The sequence below is a fragment of the Paramormyrops kingsleyae genome, chromosome 22, assembly GCF_048594095.1.
Source record: "Paramormyrops kingsleyae isolate MSU_618 chromosome 22, PKINGS_0.4, whole genome shotgun sequence".
NCBI lineage: Eukaryota > Metazoa > Chordata > Actinopteri > Osteoglossiformes > Mormyridae > Paramormyrops > Paramormyrops kingsleyae.
Window position 1 is genome coordinate 7,090,001 of NC_132818.1, and position 21,394 is coordinate 7,111,394.

The following is a 21,394-nucleotide window of genomic DNA, read 5'->3' on the forward strand; positions in this document are numbered from 1 at the left end:
ATTCTATTGCATCATGATGGAGTTATGAGCTAGTCCTTGTTGTAAGACGCACCTCACTTAATAAAAGTTAACTACTGAATCAATTGCAGACTGTTCACAGGACAGATAAGGCATTCCAGAATTTGGTGCCACAGTTGTAAAATCATAAAATCTCATTGGGGTTGATGCTGTAAAGCTGTAAATTGCAGCAGCCAAGAGCCTTGTTGAATCACCACCACAGACAAAGGCAGAGCAGAGCATTGGTCAGAATCCTCACCAGAAGGTCCTTATACTGTGTCCGGAGTGCAGAAGAGGCGCCCTGCAAAACAGACCATTTCCATTAGGCTTGTGTATGCAACACTTACACGTATCACTACAAAGGGATCTCCCCTACATCAAAATTCTCGTTTTAAAGCAAAACTGCTACAATGACTGCAAGTCTGCAAGCACTCGGGACACGACAAACAGAGCCAAAATAAATAAGGAGCCACAGACCGGAGAACTCGAGGCGGATGACTCCACCAGGGGGCGGTATGCTTCGATCTCCTTGTGCAGGATGTTGTGGGAGGCGATTTGCTTCTCGGCATCAGGCACGCCAGGTCCATATTCCCCCATGGTCACCTGCCTCTGTGAAGCAAGATTTGCAATATGGAGTGAGCCTCCAGCCTAGCTGACGTCTATGGTGGGAGCAACACTTGACTCCCACTCTGCTTGAGACGGTGAGGACCCACCAGCTTCTGATGGAGCATCGCCGGCCAATCGACTTCAGACTTCCCTTTCTTCTCGTAGATGTCACGGTAAATGGCATAATCTGACTCCCATCGTTCTCGGAGGCTGCCGATACTGTGGACGGGAAGTGGAGATGAGGGCAGCTCAGCCACGCAAGGTAGAGCACCCCGTCTCCAGAGCAGAGTGGACTGATTTGCTGAGCTCACAATCAACCAAGGAGGTCAAACTCTTCCCTGCCAAGGAGCCGACACACTGGCTAAAGCAGACATGGAAGAATGCCAGCGGGGGGGTGGGATGCTTTAAAAGCACAACACCCCCCTAAGTCTCCCAAGTACTTTTTTAGGGTTAAACAGGAACATCTAATCTCTTCAAGAAGCTAACCTGACTAAGATCTAACCTCTTCATACTACTACCCCTGACTGGTTCTCAGTCTTCACGTGGCAGAACTGGATGCTCTCGTTGTTTTTTGAAACCTTGACTTCATGATAGATTCTCTTGGTGTTTATTTGCATAACTTTTCTTTATATTACATCCTTGTGCAGCTAGTGCTCCCGCAACTATGTTGTCTTACTGGCAGCTGGTCACCCACTGGAGGCTTAGCCTAGCAGCCCGACTCCTCGACAGCTGTAGGCTTCCAATGCGTCATCTGCCTCACTTTGAACAAACGCGTCTGCCAGCTAAATAACTCTACATGTAAGCAGGTGCCCGGTACCTGCGAACGTGGTGAGAGTTCCCCCAAGTAAACCCCATAAACACGCCCCCCCCCCCCCCCCCCCGTCTGGTTACTGCACTCACTCCAGTTCGATCTCCTGACATTGGGGGTGGCCCAGCTTCTTGGCCTGTTCCATGTCCTGGAAGAGTCCCATGAAAAGGTTGTCTGTATCGTCCAGCCAGCCATTGCAGTCCTTCTGGTACTGTGTGCTCAGGCCATTCTTCACATGCTCAGCGTCCTGACAATAATTAGAGCTTCAGAGTTACATCTATACAGCAGGCTGTGGGAATGCGTTATCTAAAAGATATGTGTGTACACAAACTGGATGGTCCATGTATAGGTCTGTGTGTCTGCACTGGGCACATACTTTACTGTCTCTGTACATGTATCTCATACTGGCCTGTGTGTTTGTGTGCACACAGATGTGTGTGTGTGTGTGTGTGTGTGTGGTGTTTGCATCCATGTGTCCACATTCTGCCTGCACTACAACTGTGTGTCTGTGCATCAAGATCAAGTGTCAATACCAGAACCAGCTTCTCCTCTGCAAGAATGAGATTTCTCTCCACATAGTCTGCATCCTTCTGCATGCGATAGATCAGCGTGGTCAGATCGACATTAGGCCTGTGTGGGAGACACAGATGCGGACAGGGAGAGTCAAGCTTACTGCCATCAATGGACAGAACCACGTTAATGAAATCCAGCCAGGCAAAAACTAGCCATCCATGAGCTATAATACCACAAATGGCACTCCTACTGTACCACCTGCACTCCTACTGTACCACCTGCACTAGTACCACCTGCGCTAGTACCACCTGAACTCCTACTGTACCACCTGCACTAGTACCACCTGCACTCCTACTGTACCACCTGCGCTAGTACCACCTGCACTCCTACTGTACCACCTGCACTAGTACCACCTGCACTCCTACTGTACCACCTGCGCTAGTACCACCTGCACTCCAACTGTACCACCTGCACTAGTATCACCTGCACTCCTACTGTACCACCTGCACTAGTATCACCTGCACTCCTACCACCTGCACTCCTACTGTACCACCTGCGCTAGTATCACCTGCACTCCTACCACCTGCACTACGCTTCTTCCCATTTATTTATTATTTATTTCATTCTATCTTGTAACCAAAATTAACAAAAAGTGCAGAGGGGATTTTGTTTTGTTGTTTTTTTTGGGGGGTGGGGGGTGGGGAACAATTATGCGTCAATTTCCTCAGCAAAATAAGTAAGAGCAAAAAAGCCTCATTGCATTGAATTGTATTATTTCAAATTGTTCTTTGTTACTTAGCATTCTTTGTAACCTTTTATTGCTCTTGTGATACTTGGGATATTTGGGGGTTTTTGGGTAAGGAGGGAAGCACTTTATAAACCCCCCCCCCCTTTCAAAATAATGAAAATGGGTCTCAGATTTATGTTTTTCAGTTAACTTTTTCAGGAATGAATTAGCAACACGAATCAAGGGACGGCTGTATTCTAACACAGCAACTGAAGCTAACTGGCTTACTTCAATTATTTACCTTTTGCCAAACAAACAGCATGACTCCATATTACAAAAGAAGGGTTTTAAATCCTTAAAAATATTCAGTCGAGTTTATGACTGAAAGGTTGTCAGTTCATGACTTCCTGTCAAAGGCTGTCAGTTTGATGAATGTGTTTCTCGCTTTAGGACAGTAGGCTGGACTGTTTCTCCTCATTTGGACAAAATGCTGCACTAACTGTTTAGGTCAATTTTTGCAGCCAATTCACTGTCCAGGTAAAGTTACATTGTCTTTGATCAATTTTATAATTTGTCAAAATGTTTTTGATTGGTGATTTTCAGTAAATTACCTATTGAAATGTTTATCTGGCGTCCATCTGACATCTGATTGAGACACATAAGTAGTTATTGTTTATCCTGTACATGGTTTAGCGCCACACCTTGCATGCTTTGGATGCTTGAAGGGTAGCGAATGGCAAATCTCACCCTCTTGGGTGCACAGACACACACACACACACACAGATTACATATCTATATCTTTATGGGGACTCTCCATTAATTTCTATGGACATAACTTTACCCATAAGTGACAAGACTAGATACAAGATTTTTGTCTATTTTAGTTTTTTGATTGCATTCACAGATTTTTATAAAATTGAGTTTCCCCTTGTAGAGATTGAAACAATGTCCCCACAATGTCAAAATAACAGGCTCAAATGTCCCCACAATGTAATGTATACATACACACAGATACATGTCCTCAGACCCATCTTTCAGGCCACACCAAGTGTAAACAGCCCCGTGGCATCATACCAAGATCAGTCATTTACTGAGAACCACTCACGCGAACCTGCACTTGGGATCAGAAGGTCATTGATTCAGAACCCCTGTGAGCTTCTGCCTTAGTCTGACAGTCAAACCAGTTTCTTGGTAAATCCCGGCCATACAGTCAGGTAAAACTACACCGTGTTAGCCTTCAGCGGTCAGTAAAACTGGCAGATCTGGCAAGAAAGACTGAACACTTGTGAAGGAAATTAGACCCAGTGTTCCAGGTCAGCAGTAAATAGCGGCTCACCTTGTGCTCGGGCTGGAGCTGATGTCATTCCCTGCGTAGCTGTCCTTCTTAGACATCCTGGGGTCCCTCTGTGTTCCTCTCTCTCACTTCCCTCCCAAGTCTTACGCTTCACCTAAGGTGAGTCTGAGCGGCGAGTCTCCTGAGAGCACTGAGTTAAAGTACAGTCTGCCACTGAGGCTCCACCCTGGGCACTGCCGTGTCGTCATGGAGACAAAGGCTCCCATGAAACTGGGCAGACCAGTTCTGCGTACTCTCATTACCTCCCATTATCACCCCTGCTGCTGCCACCTCCCCTCACTGCTTATTGATCTTTCTTTGGAATTCTAGTACAAGTACGTACTATTTTGTACTATTTTGCCCAAGTACATACTATTTTGTTAATATATAAACTTCTTTGCTATATGTCAGTTAAATAATACAAATTCATAAAGGTTGACCGGATGGCACAGGGTGTGGCACTCACACCTCTGAGGCTGGGGGTTTGAACCCCCCCTCCACTCGGCATGGAGGCTCCAAGTAGTGGTGGGATTCCCAAAGACATGCATGTCATAGCTGGCATCCCTAATTTGCCCACAGTGTGAGCATTGGTGTCCTGTGACAGACAGGCATCCTGTCTAGAGTATCCCCAGCCTTCTGCACTGTGCCACCAACGATCGGCTCCAGGTCCCTCAGGACCTCGATTAAGATAAATCAGTGTTTCCCAATCCGGTCCTCGGGGACCCATAGTTGGGCCATATTTTTGCTCCCTCCCAAGTAGGAGCAAAAATGTGGACTGTCTGTGGGTTCCTGAGGACCAGATTGGGAAACAGTGACATAATTGGTTGAAAGACAATGTAAAATAAATATCTATCTAAGACAACAAGAGTAAACTAGACAAACCAGAAGGTTCAGTTGGACTTTACTCTCCTAACAATCACACCAAAGCAACAGACCCTCTTTACCAAAACCTTCCAAAGAGTTTGCTTTGAGTTAAGGGTCTCTAGCAGAGCAGAGTCATAAAACATTCAGGGTCCATTTGCAAAACATGTGAGCCAGTTACATTCAATCAGCAGTACGGCTCTTTTACTTTTCCTGACATAATCTTCATCTGTATCACTGAGATATTCTGCCCTTCAATACTGCCATACATGCTGTAGGAATTTATACATGATAGTACTTCTCAGAGGTGAATATAGTGGCAGCTGGGCATCTCAGCTAGTGCCAGTGAAGTTTCCCCCTCTCCGCTGCCCCACAAGACCGATGCCCTGAGTAACCTAACATTTTGATGCTCTGGGGACATTTTTATGGTCCCCACAAGGGAAAACGCAATTTTATAAAAATCTGTGAATGCAATAAAAAAACTAAAATAGCTAAAGTCTTGTATTTAGTTTGGTTACTTGTGGTTAAGGTTAGGGCTGGGTAGGGGTTAAGGTTGTCATTGTTGGGGTTAGAGTTATAATAAATGGACAGTCACCATACAGAAGTTAAAACAAACATGTGTGTGTATATGTGTGTGTGTGTATATGTGTGTGTGTGTGTGTCTGTGTGGCTTGATGCCAGCAAATAGCTGACATTCCCAAACAAAGAAATGCAAAGAATTTGTCAAACTACAACCAAATTACTTTTGCAAATCAATGACTTTGCCATATAGGTAAAATCATTATCATTTTACTTTGTCATCCTCGTTCACATCTTATCTTGCTGTGGAAGCTTCAGCTGTGACTGAGTAGACAGGCAGTCAGCTCCCAGAGTCCCCCAGAGCAGCTGGGGTGTTAATGTGACTCTGCTGGCCACAGGACACGCAGACACGGGTACAGATGCGCACCCCATGGGGTCCTCACAGCCCCAGCCGGAGGTACAACGAACAGCCTAACCCAGAAACCCCGGGTAACCCCCTAGGTAGGACACCAGAACCTCGCAAGGCCCACAAGCACACAAAGAATCGCGGACTATGGGGGCGATACACATAGGCCCACACATACAGACATACAGTGGGGGGGCAGACATGGCTAGGAAGCAAGCACAGCAACCCGCCCCCCCGCTTATCAGAAAGCCATTTCCACTTTGGTTGCAGGTCACTTAAGAAATAATGTAAATAACCAAAAATCTTGGCCTAAAATCAAGAGTCATGTTTACATTACTACACTCTACATCCCTATGATCTCAGCCACAAGGATACATATCAGTCCTCACCAAGGCTGGAGAGTAACGGAATCCAAGCGACAGTGTTTTGTATTCAAAGTACAAGATATGAGTAATTGTAATTCCATTAAAATTCCCATGTAAACTGATGTAATCAAAATACACTTTTCAAAAACATGTAGGTTATTCAACATTCCGTTCAATTTCATTACGTTCAATTTCACTACGTTCAATTTCACTGTTAATTTAAAAAAAAAAACTTCTGAATTCATTATATTCAAAATGAATCCAATAGTAGTCTATTTGCAGATGTCTCCTACCAAAAAAAAAAAAGAACACATACTAACAAAATGGATCCAACCACGGAAGTGACCGGAATTGCACAACGACACAATGCTTGTAATTCACAAAAATTCCATGAATATTTCACATTCAAAAAAAATAAAACGACGAATCATCGCAGTGCAATTCAAGCCCTGTCTGAGCGTACTCATGTTTTTGTCAACATCAACAGATAAATTTGAAAGTAACCAGGAAATTGAATTCATTTTCTTGTCTTCCATATCTACTACATTTATGTTCAAGTTTGGAAAGTAATCCGAAGTAGTTAGATTATAGTACTAACTTTGAGTAATCTAATGGATTATGTTACAAATTTTACAGCGTGAATTCAATCATCTGTAATGGAATGCATTTTAAAAGTGACCTTCCAATCACTGGCCCTCATGGCATCAGTAGGAATTCTTGGCAGTCGAACTGTTGCCTGCTGTAGTAACACGACAACATCACCTGGTATAGAGTTGCTCATGTTTTGGAGATGGGCAACTGTGTTATCAATGTAAAACAAAACTATGCAATATAAAACATCCAAGACTGCACAATCATACAGTACAATACTCATACAGAGTACTCATACAGTACAATACTCATACAGAGTACTCATACAGTACAATACTCATACAGAAAACTCACTGGTTTAAACGCTCCAAAGGTGCACACCCTCACACACTATGGTCCAAAAATAACTACAATGTGTTAGCAGTGCCAAAATAGACATTTCTGGGTTTATTGTTTAAGTTCCCCAATGATTCACCAGCAATTTCCTTTCTAGATTTAGAAAATGTTCGGTAACAATGTGCACTTTCATAATGCATTCATTATGCATTCATAGAACATCAGTACACCTTCATAATGCATTCATAGAACATTCATAAACAGCATGCAAGTACATCTTAACATCCTAACATCCCTTAACAGCTTTAATATACATTAATAACAAACATTACATGATTATACAATTATAATGTTTCTTATTATTATATAATGTTTGTTATTAATGTATATTACAGCTGGTAAGGGATATTAGGATGTTACATGATGTTTATGAATGTTTTATGAATACTTAATGAATACATTATGAAGGTGCACTGAACGTTTTATGAATGCAATATAAAAGCATTATGAAGGTGCAGTTAATGTAAAACGTTACCAAATGTTCAAAATGATCCATTTTAAACTTATTTGCCACTTACCGCCTAATTGTTCCTAATTTACATTAATGATATTGACAACAATACATACAGTAAACTAGATACATTTGCAGACGACACCAAGGTGGGTGGTATAGCAGATACTAAATTAGCAGCACAGAGGCTACAAAGGGATCTTGATTTAATTAGTGACTGGACTGATACCTGGCAGATGAAATTTAATGTGTTAAATGTAAAGTAATCCATGCAGGGAGCAGAAATATAAAGTACAGATATTTTATGGGTTCCACTGAAATAAAGGTAGCTGATTATGAGAAAGACCTCGGTGTGTATGTTGATACTTCCATGTCCCACTCTCGCCAGTGTGGGGAAACAATAAAAAAGGCCAATAGAATGTTGGGGTATATCTCTAGGTGTGTGGAGTTTAAGTCAAAGGAGGTAATGCTACGGTTATATAATTCCTTGGTAAGACCCCACCTAGAATATTGTGTGCAGGTTTGGTCACCATACCTTAAAAAGGACATTGCTGCCTTGGAAAAAGTTCAATGTAGGGCTACAAGAATGATTCCTGGTCTTAGAGGAATGTCTTATGAGGAGAGGTTAGCTGAGCTGAATCTGTTTAGCTTTGAGCAAAGGAGACTAAGGGGGGACATGATCCAGGTATATAAGATTCTAACAAGTCTGGATGCTGTTCACCCAAATGGCTACTTTAATATTAGTTTAAACACTAGAACTTGTGGCCATAGGTGTAAATTAGTGGGAGAACATTTTAAACTGGATTTGAGGAAGCACTTCTTTACACAGCATGTAGTTAGAGTACTGTATGGAACAGTCTTCCTGCTAGTGTAGCGGAAGCTAAAATCCTGGGTTCCTTTAAATCAGAGCTAGATAAGATTTTAACAACACTGAGCTATTAGTTAAGTTCTCCCCAAATGAGCTTGATGGGCCAAATGGCTTCCTCTTCTTTGCAAATTTCTTAAATGAATTATAGCTATTACTAAAGTGTAATGATAAATATTTATCAAAGCTAGCAAATGGAAACTAGACAAACGAGAACGATTTTACTCTCTTAATGATCGCACCTAAGCAAACAGGTCCCTTTGCAAGGTGTGTGATAGTCGGTTACAGTCAAGCAGTAGTGTGAGTATTTTACTTAAACGCTTCTGACATATTTCTCATCTGCATCACTGTGATAATCTGCCCTTCAATATTGCCATAAACGCAGCAGGAATTTAAACATGACACTACTTCTCAGAGCTGAATACAGTGGCAGTTCTGCATCTCAGCAAGTCCCAGTGAAGATTCCTTCACTCCGCCGCCCCAAAGGAGTGAATGTAAGCCGGGAATGATTAGTTCACAAGAAAAGTTCATTAAACTTCTGTGAATCCTTAAATATGCAGTTTGGTCACATTCATTGACAAGAACTCTGTTGACTATGTATTATTGAATAGTTGGTTTGGGGCCAGGAAATGAGCTGGCAGCTGAAATGACAATGACATGCTCTCATAAAGAAGCTTGCACGGGCATCAGGTTGTGAGCCCTCCCCCCCAGTGCTAGAACGACTTCTGTCAGCTAAGTGACTTTGCCGTTAAGGGCTGCTTAAATCGCTAGAATTTGGTTTGTTGCCCACTTCTCTGCAGTTTGTCTTTCAGAGGAACTTCAGAGGAGACTCTCACAGTGACTCTGAATGACTCCTAACTTCCACGCTTAGCTTGTCAAGTCTAGGAACTGTACATGAAAACCCTGAAGGTGTTAGGCTATGCAGCCACTGTGACACCCAACTTTCAATTACTGGCCCAAGATCAAGCCATGTTTACATTACTGTAATCTGATCTGAAGACAAAATCTATTAGCCTAAAGTGTATCATGTCTTAGAGACTGGCAGCTGTGCTACGAATATAAAACAAAACCATGCAGTAAAAAAAACAACCCAGACTGCATAATCTTACAGTTTGAACTAATGCACAGAACTCACTGGTTATGTTGCATGTCTGTAACATTTTTGAGGCAGACACTGCATTCCAGCAGTGGAATAAATTCTTGCAATTTTGGAAGGTTGGGGGGAAAAAAATGAAAAAATCCTGCACAAAGCCTCCTGTCACATCAGGAACTCCGTTTAGTGCTACACAAGGACTTCCGGAGCAGAGACTGTGGTCTGTACCCTCTCACATCTGTCAGAAAAACCCTCACAAGAGCACTAAACCAGCTTCCAGAACACCTTGGTGTTAACACGCTCTTCCTCCTGTGTTCAGTATGGGGGTGAACACCGCTGCTGTAGGCAGTGCTCAGTCTGCACTGTAAGACCACTCTGGAAACCTCCACTAATGTGGTCCCCGAAGACTGGGCCCAACCCATCCCTGAGGCGTGCATGGCAGTAAACAGGTACTCTGAGACTCCTGTGGGCTTTGCAATAAATGTCCAGAATCAAGATTTACAACAGCATAAACACATAGTGGGGGAAAAAACAGGAGGTGGAGCCAAATAATTATTTTACAAAACATAGAGAATAAAACATTTAACTTCCTTATATATGTGTTGCACAATGACAGCAACACTAAACAAGAGCTCCAGGCTTTCGGCTTGATTGCACAAAATCGTATTATAATATAAGAGACATACATCTGCCGCAACTCATTAAGGTGTGGACATGGGTCACACAAAAGAGAACAACAGACAACACCTTGGAAATGGGTGATTGGAGCTGACCTTGTTTTGCAAGACATACTCGATTGTTCTTCACAGACCGTCACATTTCCATCATGTAACACGCAAAGACTCATATTTATAAGCACTACATGTGGAACGGCAATTTTCTTGCTACTGCATTCCTCGTTCTGCCTGGCGGTTCCCCTACACGTGTCATTCGGTGACAATGACACTCCCTGCGACAGTGACTGTCAGATAGTCTTAACCCTGCCAGGGACACTAAACGCATCACCGGAGTCTAATGCAGGGGTGTGGGGGTCGTGTAAACGCCCCCTTGTGAATGACTACCGTGCCACATGTGTGGGGACCGAACAGGCGCGGCCAGCAGTCAGACACGCACACACACCCCGTGAAGGTATGCCTCTCAACACCACCCACATACCTGGGGAGGGTGAGCGCTCCCTAAGAACTGGCCTATGTGTGCAAAGAGACTCGTCCGTCTCTCACCCGCGTCTCATAACCTAGTCGCTTTGTTGTCCGATGCAAAAGAATGCACATACTTTATCATTTCACCACTTATCAGTGTCAAAAACACTTACAGAACAAATTCAGAATATGAAGATGCCAAGACGCCGTAAGTAAACAGCGGCGTCATATTCTAATTAAATCCAAGTCCCTGCCTCTGAGTAACATAGGAGTGCCACCTAGCGCTTTGTGGTTTAACTGCAAGTGTAGGGTGATTAGTCGCTTGAAGACACGTGAAAAACCAGAAGATAAAATGTCTAAATCATATTGGTGGTCACGACTGGAAACACTAATGTACGTCGCATAAATCTCTCAAGTAATCACGGTTTCACTTTACAATAAGACTACTCTTATAAAGGGTTTATGGATGAGTAGTAATCTGGTTATTAATTAGGCGGTAAAACTTTGGAAATCATCAACAGACAATAAGTTAGAAGGCATTTTCTTTTTATTAATGAGTTACTACCATTTATAAGTGGCAAAGGCAGCCTTACTGTGCAGTGGTACCGTAACCATCAAGAAAGATGCATATGCATTGTTTGAAATCATCCTCTTCGTTTTGAGAAATAATTTCTCGCAAAACAAAAACATTTGTAACGAAGGTCGATTTTGTACATTTCTGTATATTCACAGGTTTTTACACTTACATTTATAAAGAAAGGATAGCTTTAAATGCGAAAATATTCGTATATTTAGATACAAAATGTTTGACTATTGACGTTAATCACGACTAATCTGCAGGTTGACCGCACTGTATTATTTATTTACTGTTACACATCATTTTGATAATTACCTGTTCAAGGACAATGTATGACTGACATGATTAAAGCTGGGGTTTGATGCTCTTTTAAAATCTAATTTCAGTCGATTTAAAACTCTTTAAATCATTTGTGTTTTTATTCTTCTTGGCGTTATTTGTATTTTTATCTGACACTAATGGGCCTAAAATTTACCAAAGACATGAAATTTGCATCACTGATTCATTCGTTTAGAATCTCAAACGCGCGTAACTAATAAAGCCGACTGTTCAGTGCGATGAACCGGGCCCAGAAGCGCCCCCTGTGTTTACGGCGGGGACTGCAGCCTTCATTGCGGAATGAGGAAACGGCGCGGGCGCGGCCGCGGGAGGGGACCGGGGCGGAAATCTGTCACACCTAACTCTACATGTTTTCCATCCCAAAAAAAACAACTGCCAATTATATTTCCTGTTGGTCTGATACGGGAGCCATGTATTGCATGTTAAAATATGCCGGCTTCAACGATACGCCCAGTTAGGCAGACAGGAGATAAGCGTAACGTGAGCCTGAAATATGTGCATAGCCAGACATGCTCTATGTTAAAGTATTCAAACCCAATAACCGGCTCTTTTAAGGAACCGAATTTGTATAGATCTTCGGTATCTTCTGTTCTAGTTTGAGAACACTCCCAGCAGAAAAATGTGCAAGACATAGGCTATGCTTTAAAAATGAGTGATGGGGATACAAGTTACGAGGAATCGACTCACGGTACAAGTTTTATTTCAGGGAAAACCGGGCGGGCTACCTCTTGGGACACTCAGATCGATACTGGGCTAAGCGACAATAGTGCGGATGCTTCCTGCGTCATGCGCGTGTACCGTGTCATGAAGAGAAAGAATGAGTAATGAATGCATCACCAGCGGCGTTGGAAAGTTTAATATTGGGGGAGGGAGAAGGGGACACAATATTTTAATATAAAAGGTAGATTTAATAGGGGGATGAATTAAGCCAGAATAAATATTGGGGGACGGTACATTACCCCATTCCTACTGCCTGTTGTATCATTGTGCTATAGGAAAAAAATGATTTACACGTTTGAAGTGACATTTTGTACCAGACTTTGCCTAAATGTCGCACAGAGACCTAATCTCCCACTGTCAGCAATTATGACGTGCATTAAGAAAAGTTAAACATTCCCCCGGGACAACATTGAAGCACACACGACTGACTCGTTTCCGCTGGAAGAATTTGAATCAAGGGCATTTGAGGCTGCATAAGGCCGCCCCCTGGTGTTCAAAACCGCTTCCTACAGCTGGAAGGTGAAACCGGTAAAATCTTCACTCGTTGCAGCTCAGCGCGTCCCCGACTTTGGAGAAGCCGCGTAATGTGCACCACCACACTCGAAATAAGCCAAAAATACAACTTCGAACTGATTCCTTTTTGTTTTATTTCAAAGGCCATGCAGTGCCTCGTGTTAAGATCCAAACATATCACTTCCAACATTACAATAAACCAGGAGGGCTTGCAATGACTAGTACAAAAAGATTGGACTAAGGTTACAGCGGAATGTAATAAAAATTAAATAGTAAAATGAGTGCACCGTTACTATGGCAGCCCCATAGATCACATGACCCTTTGTTAGAGGTGTAGAATGTTGTATCAATCCTGCTGTAGAAAAAAAACCAAAAAACAGAACAAGTACAATTTTTGGGTAAAGGATATTGAACTTTTAGGATAAAGCAATAAATTACCGCTACAGTGTGCATATTTCACTGCGGGAATGCTGGGGGCAGGGGGTAAGGGACCATTGGCTGTGGGGGCTGTTGTGGAGGCTGCTGGGGGGCGAACGGGAACTGGGGGTGGGCCATGACATCGGGGGTGGCACCCTGGGCTGCAGCAAACTGCTGGTTCTGGAAGTTCTGGGCCCCGAATGCAGTGGCCTGATTGGCGGTAAAGGCTGACTGTCCGTTGCTGCTGTAGGCTGCCGCGTAGGCAGCACTGGCAGCGCCGAGGCCAGCATCATACCCGCCGGCCCCGTAGCCTCCGTTCTGTGTGCTGGTGCCGAATGCCTTTTTTGGTCCGCTGTCGAATCCCCTGTCACCGTCTCGGTCCCTAAAGCCGCCGAAATCCCTCCTGTTCGAAGAGTACCTGTCCCGTCGATCATCCCTATAGCCGCCACCTCTTCCCCCCCTTGAACGACCTGTGAGAAAACCAAAGACGCCAATCAGAACAAGGATGGACCCAGGCTTAGGGTTATATTTAAGAATCCAAAGGAAGCACCCCAACGGAATTCTGCCCCCCCCCCACCCGCCCAACCCCACATAAGGGGAAAAAAAAAAAAGAAAGTCTGCAGATGAACCACAGGTCTTGTATCTCACCAATTAAATTTACCTCCTCTGTCTTCTGCCATCTGGAGGAGCTTTGGATTGATGGCCTGGTTGGCCTCACGCAACACGGACACCAGGTCGCTGGCCTGCCTCATGTTGCCGGGGGTGAAGAAGGTGTAGGCCGTGCCCGTCTTCTGGCTTCGGGCCGTGCGGCCGATGCGGTGGATGTAATCCTCAGAGGAGTTGGGGTAGTCGTAATTGATAACGAACTTCACATCTTCCACATCTGCACATTGCGGCAAGAAAGGCCAACGGGAGTTTACATAGAAGGCCAAAGAAAAAAACAAAAGAACAAAATCAGCTATGTGCGGACACCAGCAACAGAAATTAAGCAAAAATTTAAAAAAAGTTCTACTCCAGTGGGAATACTAATGCGGGGAGACGATGCACACTCCATTTTGGTGCCAAAACACCAACCCCACCCCCTCCCAAAAAAAATTCAAATAAAAACAATAAAAATCCAGGGTTAGTCCCCGCTCCCTTACAAAGAAATGGATGCGTCTTACCATTAAGGAGTATGCATTCACTAGTCCATTCCCAATGCAGAGAACTCCCCAGAAATTGTCAAGTGACTTCCGGATGCTTCTACGCAGTAGGGCCACTATGAGCACTGTTGCCTCCTTGTGTGCAAACAGGACCTTTCAGATGGTAAGTCTTTCAAGGTCCTTCCCACTTATTTATTGGTAAGCTTTCTACACAAGGCCACACTGCATGTCTTGCCAAGATTAGGTACAAAGTCTGAGGGGGAGGGCAAAAAAAAAAAAAAAAAAAAAAGGTGGTAATCCCCCCCATTTAAAAAAAATAAAAAGCTGCATCCCTCAGTCTCATCTAGGCAAGATCGTCCAAGAAGCCAGAGTTCACTTGAGAAAAAAAAAAAAAAAAAAAAAAATCACGTTGGCAGGTCTCGACATGACAAACAGGCGAGGGAGGAATTTCACTGCTCATATTCCGTATTCTTGGGATGTCCCCGTGTCACTATGGGTGCCAGGCGTCAATATTACTACAGAGGTATGCAATTAACGCAAAATTCCAGGGATTCAGGCACAAGAAACCGTAGGCTAGCCGTTCAAAATAGGGGAAAAAAAAAAAAAACCACACAAAAAAGGAAGAGCTGTCCAACTTCTGGCCTCGTGATGCTTTAAACACAAGGTTTTGAAGTTTGAGCTGAACAGACCTGGGTGACGTTTTTGACCACTGCCGTGGTCAGAGCACAGCTCGGTTACACCATGCCTACAGCCAGCACGGCTCTGCACTTGACCCTTGACCCCTGTACACGACTGGGTGGCACCTGTCAACAGGACATCTCGGATAGAGCTCCGTTCCCCTCGCGTGGCCGGGGAGCGTCATGCCTAGGCCCTGCCACAAAGACTGCACCTTCAGGTGAGGGAACTCAGAAAATGCAGAGAGTGTTAAAGGAGGAGCCTCTCTTTAAAAGGTGTCGCGCTTAGACCGTATTTTTGGTGGACACTAACCGAGACCTCTTGAAGCAACGTCGGTGGCAATAAGGATGGGAGCCTTTCCAAATTTAAACTCTACAAAAAGAAAGAGACAAACACCATTAGCCTGAGCCAAGTCACCATCTGCAGGAATATTGACCATGTGCAAGTCAGGCATGGACATACCATTCAGAACCCAGTCCCTCTCCTGTTGACTCTTATCACCATGGATGCCCATCGCTGGCCATCTACAGACAGATCATTCGTTTTAAAAAACCACAGGCTGAACCATTTTTAGATCCATTTCCTGGGACCAAAGCAGACCCTTACCCATCCCTCCTCATGCGCCTCGTGAGGTCGTCACATCGCCGCTTCGTCTCCACAAAAATGATGGTCTTGTTCTCCTTCTCGCTCATGATCTCCTCCAGTAAACGAAGAAGTCTGAGGAAGAGGGGAACAGATGGGGTAATCAGGAACAGCAGTACCTCAGATTGGGGGGAGAAACTAGACAAGTGATCAGGGGAGTAAAGTATGCTCCAAGACCAACCCTGAAGTTACCACAGAATACTAATGATGAAAACCTATTAGGAGTTTAGCCTGAAAGACCAAGACCATATGCAAGAGAGCTTCAACTTTAGACAAATACAGAAAGTAACAAGGGTGGGAAAACTCACTTGTCATCCTTCTCCCCATCATTGCAGACGTCGACGATTTGCAGGATGTTGTGATTGGCGCTCAGCTGCAGAGCGCCCACGTTGATCTGCACGTACTCCTTCAGGAAGTCCTCAGCCAGCTGCCGCACCTCCTTGGGCCAGGTGGCGCTCCACATGAGCGTCTGCCTGTCAGGCTGCAGATGGGAGACCATTTAGATTAGGATCCAGCCACCGGCAGGGCAAGCTCAAGGCAGCTGAATGGTTCGGCGCTTACCCTGATTTGGTCCACGATCTTCCGGATCTGCGGCTCAAACCCCATGTCCAGCATCCGGTCGGCCTCATCCAGAACCAGGTAAGTGCAACGTCGAAGGTTAGTCTTCCCTGCCTCCAGGAAGTCAATGAGACGTCCAGGAGTCGCAATACAGATCTCCACCCCTGGAGGAAACAAACATTAGCGCGCTCGACTTTGCAAGGCTTAGACAGTCTCGTTGGGGTTCTTCGGATCTCGACAATCTGACGATACCTCGCTCCAAGTCACGGATCTGTGGTCCTTTCGGGGCACCGCCATAGATGCAGGTGGACTTCAGCCGGGAAGCCCTCCCGTACTCAGCTGAAACCTGCTGAACTTGCTGCGCCAACTCCCGAGTTGGGGCCAGAACCAGGCACTGTGGGGACAAATACCGTTAGGGGAACGGTTCTCTCTCTTCCAGCCGAAAGAGATCAAGCTATGGTCTTCACTTACAATTGGGCCATCCCCATGCTCCAGAAAAGGCTGGTGGTTAATATGGACAATGGCTGGCAACAAGTACTGTGGAATAAAACAAAAGTTTATTACAAGTGACCTATGATGCAGCAAGTACAAGATGTTAAGCTAGAACACACAAGACCATGGTATAGCTGGGAAGTAGGAGCTTAGCATGAATATTAGTACAATATTTATCCAAAGACAATAGTATGAATATTTATGAAATCTCAGAATATAAATTCACAGCTTACACCCCCACATTAATACACAACAAATGCCGTGAACCCTATACATCTGTAACTGCACTACCTAGGGTACTCAGGTGTCCAACCCCCCCGAACATCAAGAACCAAGGGGTCGCTCACCGAAAGGGTTTTGCCAGACCCAGTCTGCGCGATTCCCACCATGTCCTTGCCACTCAAAGCCAAAGGCCAGCCCTGAGCCTGGATAGGCGTGGGTTCTGTGAAATTCTGCTTGGTGATCACATCCATCACGTATGCTGGAAAGAATCAACCATCAGTTTGAGAACCCTTCATGCAGCATATTACTTCAAAACAATGGGCTTTACTTACTTGGGAAGCTAGCTTCATGGAACTTCATTGTAGGGTTTGGGCAATCTCTACCTTTCACCGTGATCTCTTTACTTCTCCTGTACTCTTCAACCTCTTGCTGCATTGGGGAAAATGACAAAATTGTTTCAGAATACATTATTACAAACTTAATCCTTCAGGTGACACAGGGCAGCCTCCCACATACAGCTAAGAAGCACTCCCCCGGGGAATCGGAGCAGACTTACGGTTGACCGCCGGGTCACATCAGGATGCTCCTGGTAGAAGTTCTTCTCGAACTTGGGGAGCTCCTCAAGGTTCCAGTGCTTCTTGCGCAGTCTTTCGCCCGGATTGCCGTACTTTCCGGAGGATCCCCCACTCCTACTACCCCCGAAACGTGGTGGTCCACCGCCATACCTAAATAAATAAATAATGATAATGAACGACACAACAGATTATTAGTCATCTCAGTAAATGGACAGTACACCAAGCCAATGTTAGAACGAAATGCCGATACGAAAGCCATATGCTCGAGGGGAAATAAGATGCACTGCAGAGGCGCTTAATAGATTTCCACAATGCTGACCAGGAAATAAAAAAAATTTAAAATTTACGAAAACGCGGATATTTAAGAAAATCATCGTTTGATTTTTAGGAAAAAACATACAGTGGAATGAGAACATTGTTCCTGCGTCACATTTTAAAGCGCTGCCATTTTCTCTCTGCCCAGCAGAGGAACAAAGGAAACCGGCCGGCATTTTGAGATCCCTTTCCGCCACATGGCGAACACACGGAAAGAGGGGCCTGGCGCCTTAGCCGGCCACCGCTTTCACGTTATGTAACACAACTGAACAAACGATACTACTAAACGTCCCGATAGCCCACATTCGGTCGTATTACGATTATACACGACCAACTTGTTCTTTTAACAAAAATAAAGATAATGACTAATCCAAGGGAGGGAAAAAAAAACACCAATATAGCAGAATTTATACCAAACCGAGTGTCCATAGCTAGGCATCACAAACGATATACACCATGCGAAACACAAACGAAATTTTATCATTAAGACTGTTCCTTTAAGATACAGAGTGTACGTTAATTATGTGAAATTCCCACAAAGTAGAAACACAATGGACGAATTTGGCAAGAAAAAGGATTTTTACCCTCTGTCTCTCCCACGATCTCTGTCCGAATAACCAGGCATAGTGTAAACAAAAAGTAAAAAATAAAAATACTGTACTAATCGTTAAAACAAAAGTACTAAGTGGACCCGGCTAGCAGTGATGATGCTAAAAATGCCGGTGTCTTTCCTATAACAGCCGGCTTATATCGCAACAGGAAGTCCAGCCTCACTTCAGCCGGCATAGGATGTATCAGTCCGCCAGAAGAATGGCACTATTCCGTCTAACAGCCTGCCGCGGCAACGCTTATCTGGGCCTATGCATTACATTAAAACTTTCATATTTTATACAAATTAATGTAGAAATTATATAAATATATCCTGTTTTGTCAAATATTTTCTAATTATTAGTGTCAGCATTGCTGGAATTAATGAAATAAGTTTAAAATGTGCGCCATCATCCTTCTGTATTTGATTACATTCCTTCTTATTGCAAATTTAAGAAGTATCTTTTGTTCTTATAGTAAGAGCTCGCATATTGTAGGGAAAATGTAGATGACACTCTCCTCGGAGAGTTTATATCCTTACATAAATGCATTTTTAAAATGTTAGTGTTGCGCAATCATTGTCTTTCATAGACAATATCTTTACCTAAAACCTCGGACCATCCCTGTAACCCAGTAATATTTTCATTCTCGTTGAAACACACGTTTTATACGGGCAGAAACGTGTAAATTGTGCTACAATGTAATTTTTAAAGACAAATCATTATGTATCAGAACTGGGATGCAGAAGTGAAGCCGCCAACAAGTTTCGTGGCCATTTAAAGGGTAGGTTGTGCATATTTTACAAATAAAGTGATACTTATACTGCAAATAGGTCACATGCAACACCATGGCAACGTTCCCTTCATTTTCCAAAAGTCGACCATATGTAGGGTTGCCAACTTTGGTAAACTGATTGGAGATTTTAAATTCGAGACAAGCATGCACATGTATGTAACAGTTTTATTACCTTGTAAATAGTCTATAGAGTTTGCAAACTACCCCAACGCTTTTGATGTAGCTAACTTTAGATTTATAATGGAATAATGTACATTTGCCATAAGACTTCTTGCGTGAGCGTGAGTGTCACGCCGGACGCGTGAGAGCAGGCAACCCTGAAACAACCTGCCTGACAGACAATATACCGGGAGACACGCCGCCGTTGCACCAGCATTTTAGCGGTAGTACAATGCCCGTATCACTGAAGCACCGGCGAGATCAGGCCGCCGGCGCTTCCGGTTACAGTACATGACGTCAGCAGTAAGGCTAGGCTCCCGGGCCTCGTGAAATAGCTTTAGGACATACACGTGTTAAGAATACACATTGTGACATTCACATTTTATAATAATAACAATACAAATAGTCTTTTCTGAACTTTCGATACTCATACCGGATCTAGAGATGTAAAGATATATTGATGTTTCTAGATTTTAGAACAAGATGTTCTTGTAACTCGTTATATATAAAAAAAAAAAAAATCGGAAATAATTACAAGTTGCCGCGTCACCCTCTGAAGTGTTTTCAGCTTCCTGGAAGTTACACCTTCATGTGAGCCGCTAATTTGAATATAAATACCACAAAATCCTTAATTACTTTACTGATTAAATATTAAACATGGATTCGAAAAAAAAAAACATTGGATTATAGAAAAAATATAACAAAGTAATTACACAGCAATTAAAGTTGAGTCGCAGTAATGAATTTATGAGGTTTATATAAATACCAGAATGATTTGTATTACATGTAATTTACTGAAATGGTTTCCAAGTCTATTAGTCTTTGTAAATATTTTATTGTATGTTGAGATAAAGCAGTTAACTACATAATAACCGCATACTCGCTTGAACACCAACATATAACGATTAATATGTGCGAGTGTAAAAGAAAATATATTAATATTGTAACGCAGAATAAAACCACAATGACATCTATTTCAGTCTCTTGAAGTCTCAAAAATGCTTCAGAATAATTCTTGCCTTCTCAGCTTGAGCTCGTATTTTTATTCGTGTTAATATTCTCAAGGGTTCGACTCCCACAAGAACGGTAATCCTAACGTTAACTTCATGCAGTAGGCCTATATGTTAATACAACTTCCGACAATTCTGCTATTTTGGTTCCATTGTATTATTTCCCACCTTTTTAATCAGATTCACTTGTTTTTATTAAAGGGAGACTTGTTTAATGTCAAAGCATACTGTTAATAATAATTTCAATTTCATAGGATTTTAATTGTATCCATTTTTGTAACCACCTCTGTCTATGATCCCACTATCATGTTACATATTGACATACATTAACCACAGACACAGATGTGGCTACATTTAACTCATAATAAGGCCTAAAGGAATATATACCTCAAAATCATCAATCAGTGTGTGAAATGCCTCCTGATGTTACCAGCATCAGAGATTATATGGGAATTAACACCAGAATTTCCAGCATTAGATGACGGTGAACAGGGTTGGACTGGCCATCTGGCATACCAGGGAAAATTCATGGAGGGTGAAGCTCATGGTTGGCACAATCTACCCCGGGGTGTGGGAGACCGCAAAGTCCTGAGCCGATTTGTAATCCCAATCGAGTGCTGATGGTGAAGTCAAAGGGCACTAAACTCTGTGGTCTTCTTTATGTCTTTCATGCTTTTTTGTTCATTAGGGGGCGCTAGCAAACATGGCAAAACTGTACCGTGAAGTTCGTCAGAGTTTGCTCTACCGTCATATTTTAGAGGTCCTAGCTGTGGTTTTTAGGAATTCAGGGTCCCATTTATTAGGAAAAGTAAAAAGAACTGCTATACACAAAGGTGCTAACTAGTAGAGCATCTACAGCCTTGTGATCTTGCACTATAGTCACATGCGTGTTTGTTTATGAAGTGACCAAAAACACCATATTATAAGGAACTCTTGTTCCACAACAGTATATATTTTATTGCTCATCCTCTGCATGTGTACACAA

General features: G+C 43.3%; 2 protein-coding genes across 3 annotated transcripts in view; both read right to left on the reverse strand.

Annotated features, from left to right (window-relative positions):
* Nucleotides 1-4,163, reverse strand: part of LOC111843215 (envoplakin-like) — a 17,574-nt gene extending 13,411 nt beyond the window's left edge. The window contains exons 1-6 of the mRNA XM_072704840.1: nucleotides 3,988-4,163; nucleotides 1,945-2,041; nucleotides 1,504-1,658; nucleotides 711-822; nucleotides 475-606; nucleotides 257-298 (exon numbers count right to left, since the gene is read on the reverse strand). Of these exons, the coding sequence (XP_072560941.1) occupies nucleotides 257-298; nucleotides 475-606; nucleotides 711-822; nucleotides 1,504-1,658; nucleotides 1,945-2,041; nucleotides 3,988-4,043 (594 nt within the window). The 5' untranslated portion in view covers nucleotides 4,044-4,163. The remainder of the gene's footprint in view (nucleotides 1-256; nucleotides 299-474; nucleotides 607-710; nucleotides 823-1,503; nucleotides 1,659-1,944; nucleotides 2,042-3,987) is intronic.
* An 8,770-nt stretch (nucleotides 4,164-12,933) lies between these two features.
* ddx5 (DEAD (Asp-Glu-Ala-Asp) box helicase 5) lies at nucleotides 12,934-18,609 on the reverse strand. 2 transcript variants are annotated; one of them, XM_023810750.2, is made up of 13 exons: nucleotides 18,442-18,609; nucleotides 17,524-17,692; nucleotides 17,300-17,396; nucleotides 17,093-17,226; nucleotides 16,725-16,790; nucleotides 16,506-16,647; nucleotides 16,257-16,417; nucleotides 16,004-16,176; nucleotides 15,660-15,770; nucleotides 15,516-15,577; nucleotides 15,366-15,425; nucleotides 13,898-14,119; nucleotides 12,934-13,706 (listed from the first exon to the last, which is right to left on the reverse strand). In XM_023810750.2, the coding sequence occupies exons 1-13, from the start codon at nucleotides 18,480-18,482 to the stop codon at nucleotides 13,276-13,278; spliced, it is 1,869 nt and encodes a 622-aa protein (XP_023666518.2). In that variant the 5' UTR covers nucleotides 18,483-18,609; the 3' UTR covers nucleotides 12,934-13,275. The 2 variants fall into 2 exon arrangements, with proteins under 2 accessions (XP_023666518.2, XP_023666519.1); XM_023810751.2 differs by having other exon boundaries at nucleotides 13,540-13,706; nucleotides 13,885-14,119; nucleotides 18,442-18,608.
* Nucleotides 18,610-21,394: the final 2,785 nt, after the last annotated feature.